The sequence below is a fragment of the Taudactylus pleione genome, unplaced genomic scaffold (assembly GCF_031769625.1).
Source record: "Taudactylus pleione unplaced genomic scaffold, aTauple2 ptg000147l, whole genome shotgun sequence".
NCBI classification, from domain to species: Eukaryota; Metazoa; Chordata; class Amphibia; order Anura; family Myobatrachidae; genus Taudactylus; species Taudactylus pleione.
The window spans coordinates 4,388,005-4,410,085 of record NW_028284549.1 but is presented as its reverse complement, the minus strand read 5'-3'; the positions used below and the strand labels follow the sequence as shown (position 1 = coordinate 4,410,085).

General features: G+C 46.5%; 1 protein-coding gene across 3 annotated transcripts in view; it reads right to left on the bottom strand.

The window, feature by feature from the left end:
• Window positions 1–22,081, bottom strand: part of ITGB2 (integrin subunit beta 2) — a 107,830-nt gene that overhangs the window by 65,050 nt on the left and 20,699 nt on the right. The window contains exon 2 of one of the 3 annotated variants that reach the window (XM_088474128.1): window positions 14,600–14,670. The exons of 1 other annotated variant lie outside the window; for it this stretch is intronic. Coding sequence is in view for 1 of the 2 variants with exons in the window: in XM_088474127.1 (XP_088330253.1) it covers window positions 514–531 (18 nt within the window). In the remaining variant the exon portion in view is untranslated. Of the gene's footprint in view, window positions 1–513; window positions 578–14,599; window positions 14,671–22,081 lie in introns of those variants that run through there. One more of the 3 variants, XM_088474127.1, reaches the window with a different exon arrangement.

Sequence of the window (22,081 nt, the reverse complement as noted above, 5' to 3'; positions counted from 1 at the left end):
ACCGTTAGAAACAATTACTGCACGATTTGCAAACGATGTTCAAACGATTATCGAACGATGTTATCATTATCGTTCAATCATTCAACTTTATCGTCTAGTGGATACCCCCCTTTGGTCTTTTAAGATTTCATCATATCAAAAAGCATTCATTTAGCACTTGGAACAAAAATAAAACAGCAAGTTTTCGAAATTCTTAATATTTTCCGTAGTTCTGTGCAGAGCTTTGGTCTGATGGGGCTCGGCAGGACGCAGTGAAGGAGACACTCCAGAAACAGGAAGAAATCAGTGAAATCATTGCAGAAATTAATAAAATAGATGTGGAAGCTGCTATAAATCTTGCATCAGCTTGTGACATAGAAAAAGGGCAGCTATATAAATAAATAAAGTAATGGGAAGTTTCTATAGGAGCAAAATCCAATTCAAACTGCAGTTTGTAGATCTCTCCGGTCTCTTTCTGCTGTCTTGTATACCTTTACCTAGGGTTAGAATAGTACAGTGAGGGACTACTCTTACCTTGTTCAGTCTCCCCATCGGATACCCGTCCTTATGTATAAAGTTAATTCATTTTGAACAAATATCCTTGGAAACGTCTTTGGACCTAGTACACACAGTGTGTTTGTCGTTTGTAAACCGCGATGCTTTCACTCTAGTGCAGCTTTTACGCCTTCCTCTTTTCATTTCCTCTGCTTGTCATATAGAAAAACCGCTTAAGTGTTGGTGAAATTAGAGTAAGATATGACAGCACCACTCATGTGTAACATAGCCACAAACATGGAAAAGCTGCTGCATATCAGTGTGACAGGGACAGCTCTCTCTATGCTTGATACAGACCGCTCTTTATATATAATACTGTAATTACCAAACTCTGCAGGTCAATGTGTGAACTTTGTGTTCGTTTGCATCGGAAATTTGGCTTATCTCAGCCTCACTTATTTTTTGGCACGGATGTGCGTAGGCTGTGGGTGGGGGGTGTGTGATGACATCCATCCCCCCTCCCTGGGACACCACCACCACCCATCCCACCTACCTGTGGGACATAAACCACTTATTATCACGACCCATACACCCCCAAACCTTTGCAGATATAAACCACTCATCATCATAACCCCCCCCAGTGCAGGGCATTGTCCAATTACCACCATTACTCCGATGTTGGGTGGGTGGTTTATGGAGCACAGACCACCCACCCCACACCGCGGGATATAAATCACTCACCTGACTTTTGGATCACTTTCTGTGCATGTGTGGTGGGCACTCTTAGAACCCCGTCTGCTGCTCTGCTCCTTTCTACCCCGCCTGCACTTTCTTGGGGCCAGCCAGTGGCGTGGAGGTGCTGGATTGGAGCACCCACCTACGTTGTTGTTGCACACAGCCCCGCCCCCAGTGACTGCCTGGATCATTGGCTGCACTTTCTTGGGGCCAGCCAGTGGCGTGGAGGTGCTGGATTGGAGCACCCACCTACGTTGTTGTTGCACACAGCCCCGCCCCCAGTGACTGCCGGGATCATTGGCTGCACTTTCTTGGGGCCAGCCAGTGGCGTGGAGGTGCTGGATTGGAGCACCCACCTACGTTGTTGCTGCACACAGCCCCGCCCCCAGTGACTGCCGGGATCATTGGCTGCGCTAAGGGGCATGCATGCACACACCTTGCACAGTATTTTTATTTTTTTTAACACATTCCGGCGTTGAGTCTGAGTCGCACACATAGTATCTGTAATTGCCTTACACTGTTGCGAGTATCTGTTCAACTAATGCGGGGAATTGTGCGTGTGCATGCGGGAAGCCGTGATGCCCACTGATTTTACGACAGCCGCCACAACTGTCATCATTTACATTTGCACGTGCACCAGAAACATGCTTGGTGCAAGGGATCCGTCAGAAACAGGCTTCCCCTGTCCGTACACGTGGCGCAGAATCACGCAGAGCTTATGATAACACTGCCACAGGACAGGGTGATTATGTGCGATAATTGTGTCGCCGCCTAGTTCATGAACTGAAATATCCATTTCACAGAAAAAGACAGATCCCGCCCAATTGTGTCCGACAGAATAGGATGAGAAGCCCGGAGAGGAGATGCAGCTGACGGCTCTGGGCCCTGGCATGTACGTCGTTAGTATAAATGAATGTAGGGGCAGCGCCAATGGGTGCCCAATCTCTCCCACCTCCAACTCAACCCAGATGAAATGCAATTTAAAAATATCTCTGGTGCTGAGAAGGGTATATTACAGATCAAAGCTTCATTGTGGCACTTCCGCTATGCAAAACTAGTCCCTTACACTCCATAAATGGGAGCCAAGCAATATACGACTGTTAAAGGTAGTGTCAGCACTTATGATATAAAGTTACTAAGCAGTGTGAGGAGACAGAGTGAAAAGTGATGAGGTGCCAGCCAATCAGCTCCCAACTGTCATTTTTCAAACACAGCCTGTGAGATGGCAGTTGGGAGCTGATTGGCTGGTACCTTATCACTTTTCATTCTGGGGTCTATTTACTAAGCAGTGTTAGGAAAAGTGATAAGGAAGTGATAAGGTGCCAGCCAATCAGCTCCCAACTGTCATTTTTCAAACACAGCCTGTGAGATGGCAGTTGGGAGCTGATTGGCTGGCACCTTATCACTTTTCATTCTGGGGTCTATTTACTAAGCAGTGTTAGGAAAAGTGATAAGGAAGTGATAAGGTGCCAGCCAATCAGCTCCCAACTGTCATTTTGCAAACACAGCCTGTGAGATGACAGTTGGGAGCTGATTGGCTGGCACCTTATCACTTTTCACTCTGTCTCCTAACACTGCTTAGTAACTAGACCCAAAGGCTCATACACACTAGACGATGAGCTGTATGAATGATATTGGTGAAAGATTTCCCTTGAACTTTCTGTAGTGCAGGACAAACAATATTGGGTGTACACACTGATATCTTTCAGTGTGTACAGTGAAGTCATCCTGCCACATCTCTGAACAGGCAATTCTTGATGATATCGTCAGATTGGCCTGCATGTACTGACGACAAAAGACATTGCTAACGACCCGCAGGAGCGTGCATCGTTGGTCGTTCACTGCTTACACATTGAACAATATGAACAATATATCGTTGAACGATATCGTTATCGTCCATATCGTTTATAAAAATCGTCACACAGTATGATTTGCAAACGATTGAATCTCATTTGCGATTTCCATTGAAATCCTGAACAAACGATATTGTGCCTACACACGGAACGATTGTACAAACTACCAAACCATATAGATGGGTCGTTAATGACTGCAAATCGTTAACGATATATAGTTTGGCAGCTAACAACCTCACGATGCATCTTCTGTCTCCCCATTGGCTGGCACAAAATGGTTGAGGGGAGTGGCCAGGAAAAGTGACGACACATCGTCCTTCACATCGTTCATCGTGCATACACACGAAACGATGTGTGCCAAATCGTGAAAGATAAATCGATTTCTTTCTTCAGGTTCAAGAGATCAGCGACAGTGGGAGCGCGCCTCTGCATCGTTATCATCCCCACACACTGCACATTTTAAACGATTGGTCATTCCAATCGATCGAAAACGGACAAATCGTGTAAAAAATCTCACCCGAATTTTTCATCACGATTCTTGGTACATTTGCGAGATGTGTCTTTTAGGTGAAAAGTACTTCAGATTTTGGCCGATGGTGATAAGATTCGAGTTTGCTAACCCGCCCGAGTTTTACGAGTGAGATGAGAGAAATCTCTCTGTAACTCACCCGACTTATGTAAATTTGCGAGATGAAAAACATGCCTAAACTCATCTCAACCAAACTCGATTCGTAGTAAATTTACCCCCTATGAAACTTGGAGTTAGACCCCAAAATTATTTTTGTAACAATGGGAGTTATGCAGCAAATTAGCCATTCTGTGTTAGAAATGTGATAAATAAATATTGGTTTTCAGTTTGTTTTCTATTAAGTTATTTATATATAGCGCACACACACTCTGCACATACTCTGCAGAGCTTTACAGAGAGCATCTGGTCATTCACATCAGCCCCTGCCCCAGTGGAGCTTATGATCTATGGGGGACATTAAGACCCGTTCGCGAGCGCAGGACGCTCGCAAGCGGGTCGATGTTGCCCCACTGCGCAAGACCCGGATAGCGACGGGCTCTCCGTCGCTCCGGGTCTCGCACCAAAGGGGGCGTGCTGTCGATGCTGATTGACAGCACGCCCCCTTTGGTGGGCGTGCCGGGGGCGTGGCTGCCAGACAGAGGCGTTCCCATGGGAACGCCTACCGTCTGAAGCCAGCCCCACTGACATCACTAGTGATGTCAGTGGGAGTGATTTTGGCTCTGATAGATCCAAAATCACTCCAGGGCTTGCGGCAGCGAGACCCTACCGCAGGGTCTCCGTCGCAAGCTCGATGGTCGCGATGGTCTTGACCATCACGACCATCATCATGGACGCTCGCATAAGCTGTGGGTGGTCACCCACAGCTATGCGAGCGTCCAGGAGGACGCTCCATTTTCATGGAGGGGGGCCCTGATTCAGAGCGAGCGCTCTGGTCAAAGCGTTCGGCTCTGAATCAGGCCCAATATTCCCTACCACATGTACACACACACGTAAGGTTCATTTTTGTCGGGAGCATGGGGAGAATATACAAACTTCACACAGTCAAGGCCATGGATTGGATTGGACCAACGACCTCTGTGCTGTGAGGCAGTGATGCTAACCATTACACAGACCGTGTTGCCATTTTGTCCATCAGTTTTGTAGACACAAAATTGGTTTTATAATTACAAAATTGGTTTTGACAAGCTTTTTTATATACATATGAAATACGTTTGTCTTAAGTTACTTTTTATTGACAAATCTCAAATGTTTGGTGACTATTACGTTTCTGTACAAATGTATAGTAATTTTAGGTGCCTCTTCTAATGGCAATGTCTATTTACGTTACAATAAAGTGTAAGCCCTCCAACTTTTAAATATTTTTTTTTTTTTAACTATATAAATATTTTTTTTAAATAATGGATTCAAGGCCTCATTCAGACCCGCTCGCAAGCGGGTTGATGTTTAGGCCCTGCGCACGCGCAGCGGCCGCAGTGCGCTGTGCAAGCCCCGGAGCGAGAGAGAAATTCTCTCGCTCCGGAGCTCACTACAAAAGGGGCGGCTGTCGATGGTGATCCATCATTTTGTAGGCGTGGCGGGGGGTGGTTTCACAAACGGAGCCGTTTTGTGGGCGGCCGCACTGACATCAGCAGTGATGTCAGTGGGGAGCTTCCTGCTTGATCAGAGCAGGTAGCTCCCTGGGGCTTGCCGTTGCCGAGACCCAACCTTAGGGTCTTGTCGCAAGCCCCGATGGTCGCGATGGTCTTGACCATCGTGACCATCAACCTGGTCGGTCGCTAAAGCTGTGGGTGGTGACCCACAGCTTAGCTAGCGACCAGGAGGCCGTACTTGAAAACACAAGAGGCCAACCAGATTCAGAGCGACCGCTCGCATTTTGCGAGCGCCTCTGAATGAGGGCCTCAGTTTGCAGAATTGTTGCATGTTCTATGCGAATCAATCTAAGAAAGATGAACAATATTATATTCAATTGAAAGTTTGAAGCCTGGTGTCACTCCGCTAGTTACAGATTGGCGATCTGTCATCAAAATCCTCCTCTCATCACTGAGACATGTCACCAGTGATCCTACAGATCCCTACTGCTTTATTTACTGTATGAACATGGAGAAATATATGGAATTGATCTGAGTGCATTGTGAATAATTTCAAACAGTCCTGATGTCTGTAAGGCACTCCTGATTTTCAGCAGCCAATGGGGGCATACCATTTTGGCAGTTACACGGAGGTAATGTTTTTGAGAATTTTATCATCATCATAATCATCATCATCGTAATTGTATCAGAGATGCCAATATTCTGGCTGCCACTTCCGGGAGGGGGCAGCCAGATCGGCAAAATTGGGGGTGTGGCCGGCTGTTGTGGGCGGAGCGGGGGGAGTGGCCACACGTTCTCGTCAGTTTGGCCCCACTACACAATGACCCCCCAGCATTGTGAAGCACGGGGCGGTGCCAAAATGACACGATTCGGCGTGAATCGCGTGACAGGAGGGGTCGGCAGCTTGCGGGAGGCTTGCCTGCCTTCCCGGGAGACCGGGAGTGGCACCCGATTTTCGTGAGGCTCCCGACCAAATCGGGAGGGTAGGCAAGTATGAATTGTATATTTCAACCTAGGGGCAAAACAGTATCAACGAGCCTTAGAGCCAAATTTAGGTAGGGGCCTGGCAATGTCAGTGTAGACCTCCAGGTTACTAGCTCTTTTCAGAGAGGGTGTGCTGGAGGCAACTGGGGCCAGGCCCAATAGAGTCTGCACCTCAACATTACTGTATTCTACTTAATAAAACATATATAGTGTTTTTTATTTCAATAGGGAGCAGCAGATTGTTGGATCAAATTATACAACAGTCCAAAAGATCATAGAGTGAGAGGGATTCACAGAAAGTGTAAATGCTGTAACTGTGCTCTTGCAAACCCATGTCATCTGCATTTCAAAACTTATTCTGCCGAGTCAAAGACTATGAAATGTCACAAGACAAAATATTTTTACACTACAGTCACTAAATATAACCATTTGCTGATGTGACACCCATGAAACGGACACCCCTAGGACTGTGAGGGGTTAATACCACCTTGGGCAAGGAAGAAGTTAATACATATCTCCCCAGCACTGTGAAGCAAGGGGACAGCTGGTGCTGATTGGATGAGCCTGTCCTGTCTCTCAAGCGGTGGGTGTGGTCAGGGGCCCGCAAAGAAGAGGGTGAATTATAGAGGGCGTGCCAGGAGCTGAGGAGAAGTGTGGCATGCAGCACGAGGACAGCGGGCAGAGACCACCAAGCTGCAAAGCTCTAGTGGAGTGTGGAGCAGCCGAGCCGGGAGCGTGGACGCCGGGGACCCGCGGAAGACAGACCGGGTCAGGTGAGCCACAGCAGTGGGAAGTTGGGACCAAGAGCAGCACACCATTAAGGCGTCCAGCGCAGCAGTAAGAGCCGCTCGTGGAGGTACACAGCCACAGGGGCAACACGCAGTACAGGGTAATCATCCTCCCTGCCCCATACCACAGCAGCAGCCATCATAGGGTAACTTCAAAGCACCCTCATTTCAGTTATACTACTTATAAGAGAAGGCGCTGTCCTATTGTGATTTATAACTTTTTCTGCCAACCACAAGATGGCCGCAGGCCAACAGCAACACTTGCTTTGAGTTGCCATGCTGCCAACCACAAGATGGCCACCGATTAATTGCAGTATAGACATACAGCTCCAGCAGTGGAAAAGTTACATAGCCTTGCACCAGAGGTAACTACAGGAGTGGTGAGTGGAAGATTGATTGCACCACAGGCAGAGCTGCACTGACACTCAGTAGTACTGGACTTTCTCATACCTTGTTGCAAATAGCAGAACCTCAGTGTTACTTTCACTTTCAGTATATAGGAGTTATCTGCTTCACTGACCAAGCTCACCAATATTTACCCTGCATGTTTTCCGGATCACACCAAGACTGTCCTATTTCACAGCACAGTGATTCCTTGATACTTGAAAGCTGGAATACACTACTTAAAGGAGATAATATAGCTCATCAACCTGGGATAGAACTGCGGGACACTTTACAGTAACAGTTGTCTAGGAATATTGAATAACCTTCTGATTGCCTGAGAACTGAATGTGCCTATAGAGAGAAAAGTGGAATTAACATTCAGTGACTGAATTGCTGCACTGTGTACAGGACTTCCATATACACATTGGCGATTCTTCCCTCCCAGATTTAATGCTAACAAACATTACACTAAGTGGGACTAGTACCGTGGTCAACTTAAACTGATCTATAAGAGCTCCACCAGCTGCAGCAGCGAAGACGGGTAGGAATACAGTGTTTTGTGTTTAAGGTCATCTGGACACTGAAACTGTTAGTTTAGTACTGACATCATTGCTGAATTGTTTTCTTGTAGTGTGCAACCGTTTGAGATAAGAATGTATGCTCAATACTGAATTTAACTGTGAATAGTAACGTAAAAGTTGTCTTACATTGTATGGTCACACTGCCGAAGTATTATTACACCAATCCGTATGGTGCCGTGCAAATGCCATTGTTTTTATGTGTAATCTCATTATTGATGTTTTTCCCACTGATGCAATACAAAGGCTGCCTCATTGAATGCGGAGTGTTATGTATGCAAGTGCCCGGCCGACTCTCTAATAAACCTGTGTTCACAAAATAAAAACCACAAGCTGCCTCGTCACCCCTTCATGTGCTTCCATTACGCTCACCTCTCCGTAAGTCGAGTGAAGATTGAACCACAACACACAAGGTAAACTCTTTACTTACCGCATAAAGGCAAGGTTACCACACTTACCCTGCTCAACCTCAAAAGAAACATTTTCAGAGAAGAACCACGAAGGCTAAATGCATTGCTGATTGTGACAGCGACATTGTATTGCAGTCCTGTTATAGAGAATAGTATATATATATATCTCCACCTCCTTACAAACAGTTGAAGCTCCTCACACATCTGTTTAGGTTTAGTTTAGATTTAGGATGCAGGGGGAAAGTTTAGGTTTAGATTGTGGGGAGGGAGGGTTAGGTTTAGGCTGTGGAGATAGAGGGTTAGGTTTGGGCTGTGGGGAGGGAGGGTTAGGTTTAGGCTATGGGGAGAGAGGGTTAGGTTTAGGCTACGGGAAGGGAGGGTTAGGTTTAGCTGCGGGGAGGGAGGGTTAGGTTTAGGATGCGGGGAGGGAGGGTTAGGTTTAGGCTGCAGGAGGAAGGGTTAGGTTTAGGCTGCAGGGAGGGAGGGTTAGGTTTAGATTGTGGGGAGGGAGGGTTAAGTTTAGGCCTATTCATCAACACTAAAATAGCATTTTTTTAAGGACATTTTCCTTAATTAACGTTATTTTAGTATTCATGAAGAGACTTAACACAGGAGATATCACTGATATCTCCTGGTTAAGTCCGCCTACGTTCATTTCCACACTCCCCATACATTAGTACATTAGTATGGGGATGTGGAAATTATAGTATTCATCAAATTCCGAAAATTTTGTATTTTCGGAATTAGATGGAGTTACTATCCACCACTGTGAGGTAGCGAACAGCAGATAAAACTTACCTGCGTCAGCGTGGGCAGGTCCCCCGGCATCTTCCTCCGGCGATCTGATCCGTCCTTTGGCTCTGGTGGATGCTCTGACACTGTGTTCTCCCAGCAGAACACAATAAAGTTTAGAAAAAAAAAAGTTGTTTTTTTTTCTAAACTGTACTGTGGTCTGTTGGGAGACCACGTGTCAGAGCAGCCACCGGAGCCGGAGGCGCTGCAGCGGGCAGTCTAAAAATAGGGGTATACAGCGCTCTCAATCCTTTTTAGAAATCGTCCCTAGCTGCTCCACTAATAGAGGTATCCCAACCTTCTAAATAACCATATACACAAATAATTAATAGTGGTGCGCTCTAGGACAATTGGAGTGTGGAAAAGATATGCAGCGGGCAGGTAAGTTGGAGGACAGGGGGGAGGTGAGCGGAGGGGGGAGGGGGACACAAAATTACTGCATCTGTAGGCAGTGCTGCGCATGTGCTGGTTTTACAGATGTAACGGCGCATGCGCAGCACGGATTACAGCTGCGGTAAGTGAGAGTAGAGAGAGAAAAGTATCTATTTCCCGAAAAGCTGTCATTGCAAAAACTACAGCTTTTCGAAATAGATAGTTATGGGGAGGAGGAATGATGATTTACCTCCATCGATTTTTTAGGTATGATGAATAGGCCCCTGAGTGAGGAGGCCATGTCACAAAGGGAGCACGCTCACATGGGGTGAAAAGTGCTAGGTTGCTGCTTCTCCCCTTCACTACCCTCCAAGTTTTCTTTTGCTGCTATATGCACCAGAGGCAGGACTAGTGTCAGGTGCGCAGAAGTGATTGGGGTATACCTCCCTACTGTGACAGCGGACGGAGACCTTAAATCGGAACTGTCCCTCCATAATAGGGAAGGTGTGGTGCTTCGCTTAATGAGAAGACCACTCAGATTGAGTTGTGACACCAAATGTATGAATGAATCTGTCTGACCTGGGCAGTTCTGCAAAGTCTCCCGAGCTGTCACACACTCTCAGCTTGTCTAGTGAGAAAAGCCACCTCCCACCCAAAATAGCAGCCTGGTGTTCATAGGACCCGATTCCCAGATTTACGCTAATGCAATCGCAACTGCGATCTTTCGCGGTTCGCGTTAGCGAAAATATGCTAAATGTCTTCCAAATTTTAGCAGAGCATAGGAATGCCCACTGCTGCCCCCTCGTATCCGTGCGACAACAACGTCCAACAGCATAAACATCGGAAACATCGACGCAGATCTGGCAGCCACGCAGCTTCTGAGTGAAGCCTGACCTGTCTCAAACACTGGGTCTCTCATGACACGCAGAGAGCTCTGATGCTGCGAAGAAGATGGCAATGGCTAATTTCTGCACGCCCATACAACGGAGTTTAAACGGTCCCGATACGCCTGCGTTTTCCTAGCCGCCCCTCGTTACCTCCCCCAAACGCTGACTATCTGTCACTCACTTTACAAGTGAATCCTCTGTGCGAGCGTAATCACAAACCAATTGTTGCACATGGACAGTACGGCTTTCACGTATGCGCAATGGCTAACAATCGCTCGATCTGTGTAAATATCGCCATGGCATAAATGTCTGCCTCAGGCCCATATTGCGTTAAGGCACACGTCCACTAGATGATTAAATTGAGCGATTGAACGATATCGTTATTTTTCAATCGTTCAATAATCGTTTGCACATCGTTTAAAAATATATCTAAAACGACCAGCGATGCTCCCGCTGGTCGTTTAGACATCTATCATCGGGCAAACATGCTAGACAACCTGACGATAACGTCAGGTCCAGCATGTTTGCAGATGATTGATGTGCCTGCCTTTTCTTTCTGCTCCCCGGGAGAAGCCCGAGGAGAAGCAGGTGAGTTGCGACAGGGGCGGGGCCTGATGATTTGCGTCATTAGGCCCCACCCCATTCGCGTTAAATTACAGCGATTTGCGCAAATTTAAATAGGAGGCGGGGCTCAATGAGGAGATTAATGAAGAATCACGTAATTAAGCCTCGCCCCCTACACAGGGACCCGCGATCGCCGTGGAAATTCTCCCCGTTCTGCCCACTTCACTAGGAGATGCCTACCCTTCCGAGGGTGCGCGGGGGGGGGTGTTACCCGAAAAATCGAGAGCCTCCCACGAATTCCGGGAGGGTAGGCATGTATGATCTATACCTATACTAATATTCAGCGCCATATCAGGACGGCAGTGCGCCCTGTGCTGCACTGCCGCCCCTCTTGCTTCACTCTGCCCCCGCCCCCCTCTGAGCACATACCTTTTTCTGCCAGGGGGTGGGTGGAGGGCGGGGATCTTTATCGGCCTCGCAGCACTGCAGGAGGTCTCCTCACGCAGAGCTCCGGAGCCGGGCAGTTTGCGGCCGGTGACCTTGGGGAGGATTCCCCCCTGTGCGGAGGCACTGGCCGCACCACCCTCCCTACGGCCCTGCTAATATTATAAGTATATTGTGTCTGTATGTTCCGAGTTGATGCATCATTTTGTAGTGGAAACTCCTAGAAATAACCTGGAATTTGTTTCGACTCCATCTGTCAGGTTAAAGCTGAGCAATACCAAAAACATCATCAGTGTCAGAGATAAGTGTGGCGCCATGCGCGTGGCCGGTAAGGGGCGGGGGGTGAGGTGCTTTGGGCCCGTGTTCACTTGAATAGGATAGGCTACGTAGCAGTCTGAGCACAGTAACATTGGCGTGAGTGGTGGGTGAGGGTACTCCTGCCACCAGCCTGTATAATTGTAATACTTTATTGTCATAAACAGCACAGACGATGTCAACGAAAAACCAAGCAGCACTATACCGCAAAAAAAAGACAGGCAGCAATTACACTACTATTAAAAATAATAAGAGAAAAAAAAAACCCATCAAAACAGCAGTAATCCATCAGAATTATTACAGTCATTTAACATACGCACTGTAGTAGGAAAAAAACTGGTGTGCAACCGTTTTGTACGAGAACGCACAGCTCTAAAACTCCTATTTGATGGCAATTTGAGCGCATGGTTAGGTTGGCTGGGATCCGCTAATACGGCCCTAGGTTTCTTCAGGAGTCTCTTTTCATAGATCTCCTGAGTGCGTGGTAGCACAACACCAATAATTCTACTAGCCGTCCCAACCACCCGATCCAGTGCCCTACGTTCAGCTGCAGTACAGTTCCCGTACCAAATGACAATCCCGTAAGTCAGGATACTTTCCACAATACTGCGATAGAAATGTAAAAGGGTCCCCCCTACTCACACATGCTAATCTTAAACGACGCAGGAAAAAAAGGCGTTGAGTTCAAGGACCATGTCAGTATCTGAAATAAAAAACCCCAACGATTTAAAAGAAGACACTACCTTGATGGTCAGGCCACCCAAACAAACAGGCCTTTATAGGAACACTACGCTTCCTGAAATCAACAATCATATCCTTTCTTTTTATCGTGTTTTAAGAGTAGGCAGTTTTCATTGCTCCACTCAGACATTCCAGCAACCTCAGCTCTATAAGCAAGTTCATCCCCGTTAGTTATCAGACCAACGATGGTGATGTCATCTGCAAACTTAACAGACCGAGATTCAGACGCACAGTCATGGGTGAACAATGAATACAGAGCTTGGCTCAGGACACGCCCCTACGGAACTCCAACATTCAGCACCATCTCCTTGGAACTAAATTTCCCCAGCTTGACCACCTGTCTATCAGATTAACAGCCATCTGCAAGTAGAGCCATTCAAACCCAGCCCAAACAGCTTAGCAATCAGAGCACTAGGTTCAATAGTGTTAAATGCTGAGCTAAAATCTACAAATAAAATTCTTGCCTAGGTATCCCTAACTTCTAGATGAGACTGCACCTGGTGTAAAACAATTAGGACAGCATCCTCAGTCGAGCGGTTAGTCCTAAAGGCAAACTGCCAGGGATCAAAGCCCACTACAAGGCGTGACTTTACATGGTTCAATGCTAATCTCTCGAAACATTTCATCACAAGTGATGTCAAAGCTATAGGGCGATAATAATCATATACTGTAAGCATTTCGGGGGTCCATTTTTGGGAATAGGAACTATAGTAGTTAATTTAAAGCACATAGGGACTATGCAGGAGGCCAGGGATAAGTTCAAAATTAACGTGAAATCCCCAGCTAACTGATCACTGCACTCCTTCAAAACTTTACCCGTGATGCCATACGGGCCCGCCACCTTCCTAGGGTCTACAGAAAGCAGACACTGACGGGCAGCTGATTCATGCAGCACCAAGAGAAACTCCCCTACTCTCTGGTCCAGTGTAGGAACAGCTGGTTTATTTGTTTAGTTAAATCTGGACTAGAACCCATTTAGGTCCTCTGCAAAGGAATTATCTACACTCCCAACATAAACTGATTTAATTTTATAGTCAGTGAGCCTCTGCAAACATTGCCACATGCTCCAAGGGTCACTATTCAAGTTAACGTTCTCTTCCATTTTCGCTGCGTAGGCTACTATGGCCCGCCTAATTCCCCAACGAAGATCTGCCCTAGCAACATGATAGCCATCCTTATCGCCAGACCTAAAGGTCCTATCTCGTGCCCTAAGTAAAGAACGAACTTCCCCATTCAGCCAAGGTTTCTCATACAAGTAAAAAGATCCACATCTACCGAGCAGTATACCACAGATTCCTCTATAAGGAGATCCCAATTAGCAAGTTCCATGCTGTCTTGCAAACGTTCAACAGCCATATCAAGCCAAACCTGAACACATTTCCTAATTGGTTTAATACGCCTAACAGAAGGTACATACGTGGGAACCATAAAAAGGTCAGATTTCCCTATATGGGCACATACAACAGTCTCGTATCCAAGCTTAAAGTTCATATAAACTTGAAAACGTTTCCACCACGAATCACAGGATCCGTATGCCAAACAGTATCTCAAATAAATAAAAATAAAAAATGGCAGAAGCGATTTCATCGCAGGCGAAACTGCGTGCAACAACTAGTAACAAATTTAGCTGTTCTGCAGCCAGCCCTGACCCTGAAGGTTCTGTTATAAAAATGTTTGCAGCCAGCCCTGACCCTGAAGGTTCTGTTATAAAAATGTTTGCAGCCAGCCCTGGCCCTGGATCGCTGATCTCTTACATTGAGCTGCCTGTTTGGATAGGACCACATCTCATTACAGGTGCCTGGTCATCCTTAACAAAATACACAATTCAAAATGTATTGTATTCATTATTTCTAAAAGTAGAATAAACATGAACGTTACCCTAATCTGTAGAATGTAGCTATGGTAAAATTGTAAAGCTGTGTAAAATTCACTTACACTACTAAATTTTGCAATATAGTTCCGGTATTAACTAATTACAGCGGAACTTATTTTAGAATTTCTATTACAGTAACAAATAACATTGAATTTGTGCTGGTCCATCACATAGACTTGTCGAGACTACTCTACACCACATTACCCTCCATGTAGAACAGCCTAGCATGTATACACTATAACAGCTGTACCTTACCTAGTGCGTGGATCAAAGCTACCAGTCCTTACCTTACGAGGTGTTGTTCAGGACTCTCGTGCCCTGTTCTCGCTGTAGTCGGTATGCTGCTTATTCATCTGACCTGTGAAAAGCAGAAGGCAGAAAAGAGGAAACTAATGTACAGGAATAATGAGGAAAGAAGTTGTTTCACATGAAAATGACTGTGAAAGAGCCCTTCCCCTTGCTGATATACTGTATGTACAGTGCATATAAAAGTAATCGCCCCCCTGGGCTGTGTTACAACTTGGAATCATGATGAATTGATTTTTTTTCCCTCTAATCAACACAAAGGGGCCTATTCATCAACACTAAAATAATGTTTTTAGGACATTTTCCTTAATTAATGTTATTTTAGTATTCATGAACACACTTAGCACAGGAGATATCACTGATATCTCCTTGCTTAGTCCCCCTGCGTTAATTTCCACACTCCCCATACATTAGTACATTAGTATGGGGATATGGAAATTAGGCTATTCATCAAATTCCGAAAATTATGTATTTTCGGAATTTGATGGAGTTACTATTCGCCACTGTGAGGTGGCAAATAGCAGGTAGAACTTACCTATGTCAGCGTGGTCAGGTCCCCCGGCGTCTCCCTCCGGTGCTCTGGTCCGTCCTCTGGCTCCGGTGTCTGATCAGACACTGGCCCTGATTCAGAGCCGGACGCTCTGACAGAGTGCTCGCTCTGAATCAGGGCCGTCCCTCTTAATTTTTAGAGCGGCCCCCTATGACCACCCACAGCTATAGCGAGCGGCCAGGAAGATGGTCGCGATGGTCAAGACCATCGGGCTTGCGTCGAGACCCTTGTGGTAGGGTCTCGTTGCTGCAAGCCCTGGAGTGCTTTTGGCTCTATCAGAGCCGAGAGCACTCCCACTGACAATCACTTGTGATGTCAGTGGGGCCGGCCCTAGACGGTAGGCGTTCCCATGGGAATGCCTCCGTCTGGGCAGCCACGCCCCGGCACGCCCACCAAAGGGGGCGTGCTGTCACTCACCATCGACAGCACACCCACCTTGTAGCGAGACTCGGAGCGACGGTTTGCCGTCGCTATTCGGGTCTCGCGCATGCGCACTGGGCCAACATCGACCCGCTTGCGAGCGCTCAGTGCTCGCGAGCGGGTCTGAACCAGGCCCACTGTGTTCTCCCAGCAGAACACAATAAAGTTTAGAAATAAAAAAAACTTTTTTTTTATTTTTTTAAACTGTACTATGGTGTGCTGGGAGAACACGTGTCAGAGCAGACACCGGAGCCAGAGGGGCTGCAGGGGCAGGTAAGATGGGGATGGGGGGGAGGTATGCGGGACACACACACACACAAAATTACTGCAGCTGTAAGTAGTGCTGCGCATGCGCTGGTTTTACAGATGTAACAGCGCATGCGCAGCACAGATTACAGCTGCGGTAAGTTAGTGTAGAGAGGGAAAACTATTTCCCAAAAACCTGTCATCACAGAAATTACAGCTTTTCTGAATAGATAGTTATGGAGAGGGGTTAAAGTGGGCTGGAACAGGGCGGAACTGTGTTCCGTCAGTTCTAATTGGAGCTGGAACTCGTCCGCCCACCTTACCCAGTCTCAGAAACTGGCAGCTGTGGGCTATCAGCCTGAATAAGCTCCGCTCTGCCCACCAGCGCTGCCCAGGCCATATTACTGTGGTGGTGGGCGGCGCTACAATTGTATGATCAATTTGGTCCACCGCCAGCCCTGCCTCCAATCTGGTCACAGCCCTCTTCTCAGACGGGATTGAGACAGCGTGATGACGTCATCACGCGCCTGTTTCTCCCTCTGCGTTAAGAGGAGCTGCCCTGAGAGGTCCGTCCATGCAGACGCTGAGGCCAGCACTTATGGAGCTTTGCTGTCTGTGTGTGAGGTAAGTACTGAGCAAAGCAGGATAGTTGCTGGATAGGATTTATTTTCTTCTGAAGCTGTGTGCGCATGGTAACTGCCTGGTTGAGCTGCTACACTAGACGTTTAGAATTATGAAGTTTTTATATTTTATAAAATACCTGTGTGTTCTCCCACTGCCCGCCCCCCCTCCCCACTGTGTGTTCACCCTGCTCCCACTGTGCCCCCTCGCCAGTGCAAAAGGGGCACTACCACTACTGGGGGCACTGCATAATGGCCACCACTACTGGGGGCACAGCATCAGGGGCACCACTACAATGGGCATTGCATTTGCATAAAGGGCACTACTGCTGTGGGCATTGTATAAGGGGCACTACTACTGTGGGCATTGTGTATAAGGGGCACAAATGTGGGCATTGTGTAAAAAGGGCACTGCTGTGCGTCATACATGAATAAGGGCCACTGCTATTTGGTGTAATGTGAATCGGGTGAATCAAGATTGTGCTACTGAGTGGTGTAATTTGAATTGGGAATACAATTGTGTGACCACACCCATTTATTTTGTGACCACGTCCCTTTCATTTTGAGAGCCACGCCCCTTTTTTCTACATGCGCCTACGACACGTTTTGTCATTTGTTTAGGTGGAGGAGGGTGAGTTCCCCTACTTCTCTAGGACCACTTTAAGCACTGGTTATGGAGAAGAGGTATGATGAATTCCTCCATGTGATTTCTAAATCTAATTACCTCCATCGATTTTTTAGGTATGATGAATAGGCCCCACAGTGCTCAATATTGTGCCACATCAATTTGATACAACCATTTGTCAAAGTTAATTACAAAAAGCTGGATATAAATGACTGCATAAGTATTCACGCCCTATGTCCAAGCTAGATGTCCTCTGAACCAAACAACTTTCTGCACAAGCCGCATAGTGTATTGGAGCCCATACATGTGCAGGTAAGGTGTGTCACATGACCACAGCTTATATACACCTGTCTCAGCCAGCTAGCCGATTTAGTTAGTGTATTTCCAAGCAAAGACTATAAAATGTAGATCTAGGACAAGGCAACTGAGATGAATCAAGAAAAGGGTACAAGAATATACCACCAGAACTAGAGTGTATGGCTCTGTGGATGGCACCGTCGCCCACCTGCCCTTGCTTCTGGCTAGCAGGGTGCCTTGCGCAGCACCTTGCACCCAGGATTGCTGTTGTTCTTTAGATGTTCCTGACATGCAGCCTGTACAGCCAATAGGAGTGTCCTTCCTGATGCTGCTGGCCCCACCCCCTATGCATGATGTAATAATGTCATGCGCATTACATCATGATTTTGGGCGCTCAGGGGGTGGGCGGCTCAGGGGTGCATTTAAGCCCTGTTACGGCATTGTATACCACGTGGCACAGTTAAGTCAATCATAAAAAATGGAGGAAAGACTGAATCTACCTAGAACAGGGTGTCCTCCAAACTTGAGTGTCCGGGGGAGACAAGCTGTAATAAGGAAGGCCAATGGCAACTCTAAAGTCCTCCGTGACAGAAATGGGAGTAACTGTGTATGTGACAATATCACCCGCTCTTCATAAATATGGGTGTATGGGAGGAAGAAGAAGAAAGCCATTGTTGAAACAAACTCACATCAAAGCCCGACCACAGTTTGCCCAAATGTGGGTCCATATCAGGGGCGTCTTAATAGAGGAGGGGGCCCGTGTGCACTCCCTGTGCGGGGCCCCCTCCTCTCTCCGCGGTGGGCGGCAGCCCACTGATGCAGAGCATTAGTAGACTCCGGGCACTAGAGTGTGCTCGGAGTCTACTGCGCATGCGCAGAACGCCGAGAAAATGGCCGCGGGACCACGGACAGGTAAGTTTAAAATAATATGGGTGCAGGGTGTGCGGTTCGGGGCTCCCCTGGATCCGGGGGCCCATGTGCCCTGCACACACTGCACCCATTATAGATACACCACTGGACCATATAAAGGAAGGTTCTATGGTCTGAGGAGACCAGAAATTAACTCCTCAGCCACAATGCTGCCCGCTACGCTTGGCGCACACCTAACAATGCCCATCACAGGTATAACACCATCCTTATTGTGATGCATGGGGGTGGCAGCATCATGTTATGGGGATGGTTCTCTGCAGAAAAGAACTAGAACGCTCATGAAGACAGCAGGGAAAAATGGAGGAATACAATTGTTTTCTCGCACCAGCAGCTCCCGTCGAAACTGACGGACAATAATCAATTGTTACCCCTCTGGGCGTCAGTGCCTTGGGTGATAGTTACTTATCACACAATTTGCGCACAAATGAACCGGGAATAGCTGCATAAAGCTGCAAAATACTGGGCGAGATAAGTTTGGGGTACCCATAACCGCGCCTAAGGAGGGTGCGAGCATAAATAATGGGCACCCACAGTGGTGCAACAATTGAATATCGCGACGGCATCTACAGCCGCGATAAAACAATTGAATTGTAACTGTCATTTCAAACACTGTGGTAGATAAATGACAGTTAGAAGCTGATTGGTTGCTTCAGGCAACTTCTCCACCTCTCACCATCTTTCTCCAAGGCTTGGTCCATCTCCCCCTAGATGTGCAAAAAACGTATAGGGGGCGATTCAATTGATGCGCACCCCCCCTGGTGGCCGTCTATAGTAATGGGTGTCCAAACGATGGACTTTTTAACACTTTTTGTCTCTTACCTCCGCAGGCTACGAGAAAAATGTGACTGCCGCGGCTAATGGGTGTTTATCGGAGAAACAATTGAATTGCTTTGAATTGCCATTACTATAGACGGCCAGCGGGGGGCGCGCGCATCAATTAAATGGCCCGTAGACTTTTACCTACATAGACTCAGAGCTATATTTGTATTAACTCTGAGGGGGTGTATACTATTGCAATCACACATTTTCAGTGTTAGTTATTACTTTTTTGGGGGCAAATTTTGGATGTAACAAGGGGTTGAATACTTATGCAGTCACTCATTTTCAGTTTTATGTTCCTAATTAGTTTTGACAAATGGTTGCATCAAATTATTTTGGCACATTTTTGAGCACCCTGTGTTGATAAGTGGAAATAACATTTCAATTAAATCCATCATGTTTCCATTGTGTAACAAAGCAAAATGTAAAAAAGCCAAGAGGGGTGAATAACTTATAGCTACTGTACATTTACACCCAAACATTTTTCTGCAGACACGGCTCACAATTTTATTTTTTTAAAGATATCAGGCAGACTATAATGACATCACTAACCTTGATGATCTAACACATATATGGAGTCAGAAAAAAATATATTCTACATTTAAAAGGAACAAAAAATAGAAACAAAATATTCCTCCCTGCCAGGGAAGTGTAAGCACCCCCCAAATGTATGTGGCCACGCCCCCTCTTTGGTGGGCAGCTTCTGCAGAGGAGTGGCTACGCCCCGACACACTTGGTCACGCCCCCTAGTAATGGAGCCCAACAGATCTCTTGGTGGATCAATATATTAGGGTGAGGAAGGGGAGGCCCTAAGCACTAGTTCTGGTACTGGTGTCAGGTTTTGTGGGGAACTAGTCTAATAAGGAAAATAAGAGAAAAAGGACTCTTTTTTTTGAGGGGGGGGGGGACTTAAACCTACTAAATTATAAAATGTAACATTTATTGGTAGTAATTACAATTTGCAAAATTAAAATACTGCGTGTGTCCAGAAGAGACCTAACACAGCAAATCACACACAAAGAAAACAAACGGCAAAATGACCACACATTGAAAATTGTGTGAAGCGATGGTGAGCATTTGTGCTAGTAATTGCTCGTAAAACAGGTAATTGGTCACACATAGACAAACCAGGAAATTTTTACACATCTGTGCAGGGTCGGACTGGCCTTCGGGCACTTCTGGCATATGCCAGAAGGGCCGATGGCCTTAGGACCGGCTCGAGGAGGGGTGAAGCAAAAGACCCCCGTCCTCCACCCAACGGCTCCGAAATCATTAAGATTTCACAGAGCCGGAAGGGGTGGAGGCGTGTATGGACCGGCGGCGGCTGTGCTGGGCCGAAAATAGACAGGGGCGTGCCAAGAGGCCAGCCCCCGTGACTCGCGGCACACCCCCTTTCATTTACCACGCCTCCCTCTACATGGAACTGCAGGGCGGACTGCCAGGGCTGATATACAGCCCCAGTCCATCCCTGCATCTGTGGTGAAAATCATGCGTGTTATGGTGACACCAATTAGTGGTAACTATCCAGAGATTGGGATTCAAAGGTGAAAATCTGTTATTCAGATGTATCAGTAATTAAGCATGGGACACTACTGTGTCCTGTATATTACACCCAGCTATTATATAAAGGACAACTTCTTTTATAATATATGGTAATATCAACAATATTGTGGACAGAGCAGACAGAAAGTATATATACATAGCAGTGTTCTCCCCAGAAAATGTTTCCAGCCGGTTGGCATCAAAAAGTAGCCGGGTGGGGTCTTCACAATAATAAAATGTTTTAAATCCTGACCTTATAATGATTTAAACTTGAAATAACAATTTATATATTACTTCTCCTCTTCTTCTTAGAGGCCCAAGTCGTCTGCAGCTTTTTCATAATCAAAGTCTGTAGGATCTGGTCCCTCTAGTGATATCAGCATCACGTTATTTAGTGCTTGAACCACAGAATTTATTTTTTATACAGCCCCCAGATACAGGTCCCACTTGCAGGCTACACAGAATATATTTTCTTATACAGCACATAGGCAAACGCAGGGGGGGGTTTCCATCTGCCTGAAAACCCCCCTCCCCAGCACACACCATGACCACAATAGAAATAGTAATATAATAGAATGTTACTAGCGCTGCATGTTCTTCTCAGTATCACAAATGAAATGCTTAGCACCAACTGTGGATCTTTTAAAATGTGTCAGACAGTGATAAATATACCTGTGCACCAACTAGGAGATGTGGAAAACATGCACTGTTATGGGTGCACTGCTATAGACTATCAATAGGGTTAATAATTAATACTGTATAATAATACACTATCCAGTGCATAAGGAGACCGATATGTACATATATGTCCAGGGCAGTGCTATGCTCTACTGCTGCTCTCCCAGACTTGCTCCAATGCTCAGGAATGGTGCCCACATCTGAAAAAACACATTCTGCTCAGGCAGGAAGGACCTACTGCCGCATCTAATGGCTCACTGTGATTGCTGGTCCTGTATATGCTGGTATTATGACACACAATACACTATGTATGACACATATAATGGGTTACTGTGATCGCTGGTCCTGTATATGCTGGTATTATGACACACAATACACTATGTATGACACATATAATGGGTTACTGTGATCGCTGGTCCTGTGTATGCTGGAATTATGACACACAATACACTATGTATGACACATATAATGGGTTACTGTGATCGCTGGTCCTGTATATGCTGGAATTATGACACACAATACACTATGGGCCTGATTCAGAGCCACTCGTAAGCGGCAGCTCGTTCGCTCCCAGCGATGTTTGCCCAACTGTGCATGCGTACGGATCATTATACGCATGCGCGAACCAGTCAGTGCGGCCGAAATTAATGTGCTCGCAAAATAGCGAATGCCTGCTAATTTGAGTGACAGGATGAGGTGTATGTGTGTGGCAACAGGGGAAGGTGCTTGAAAACGG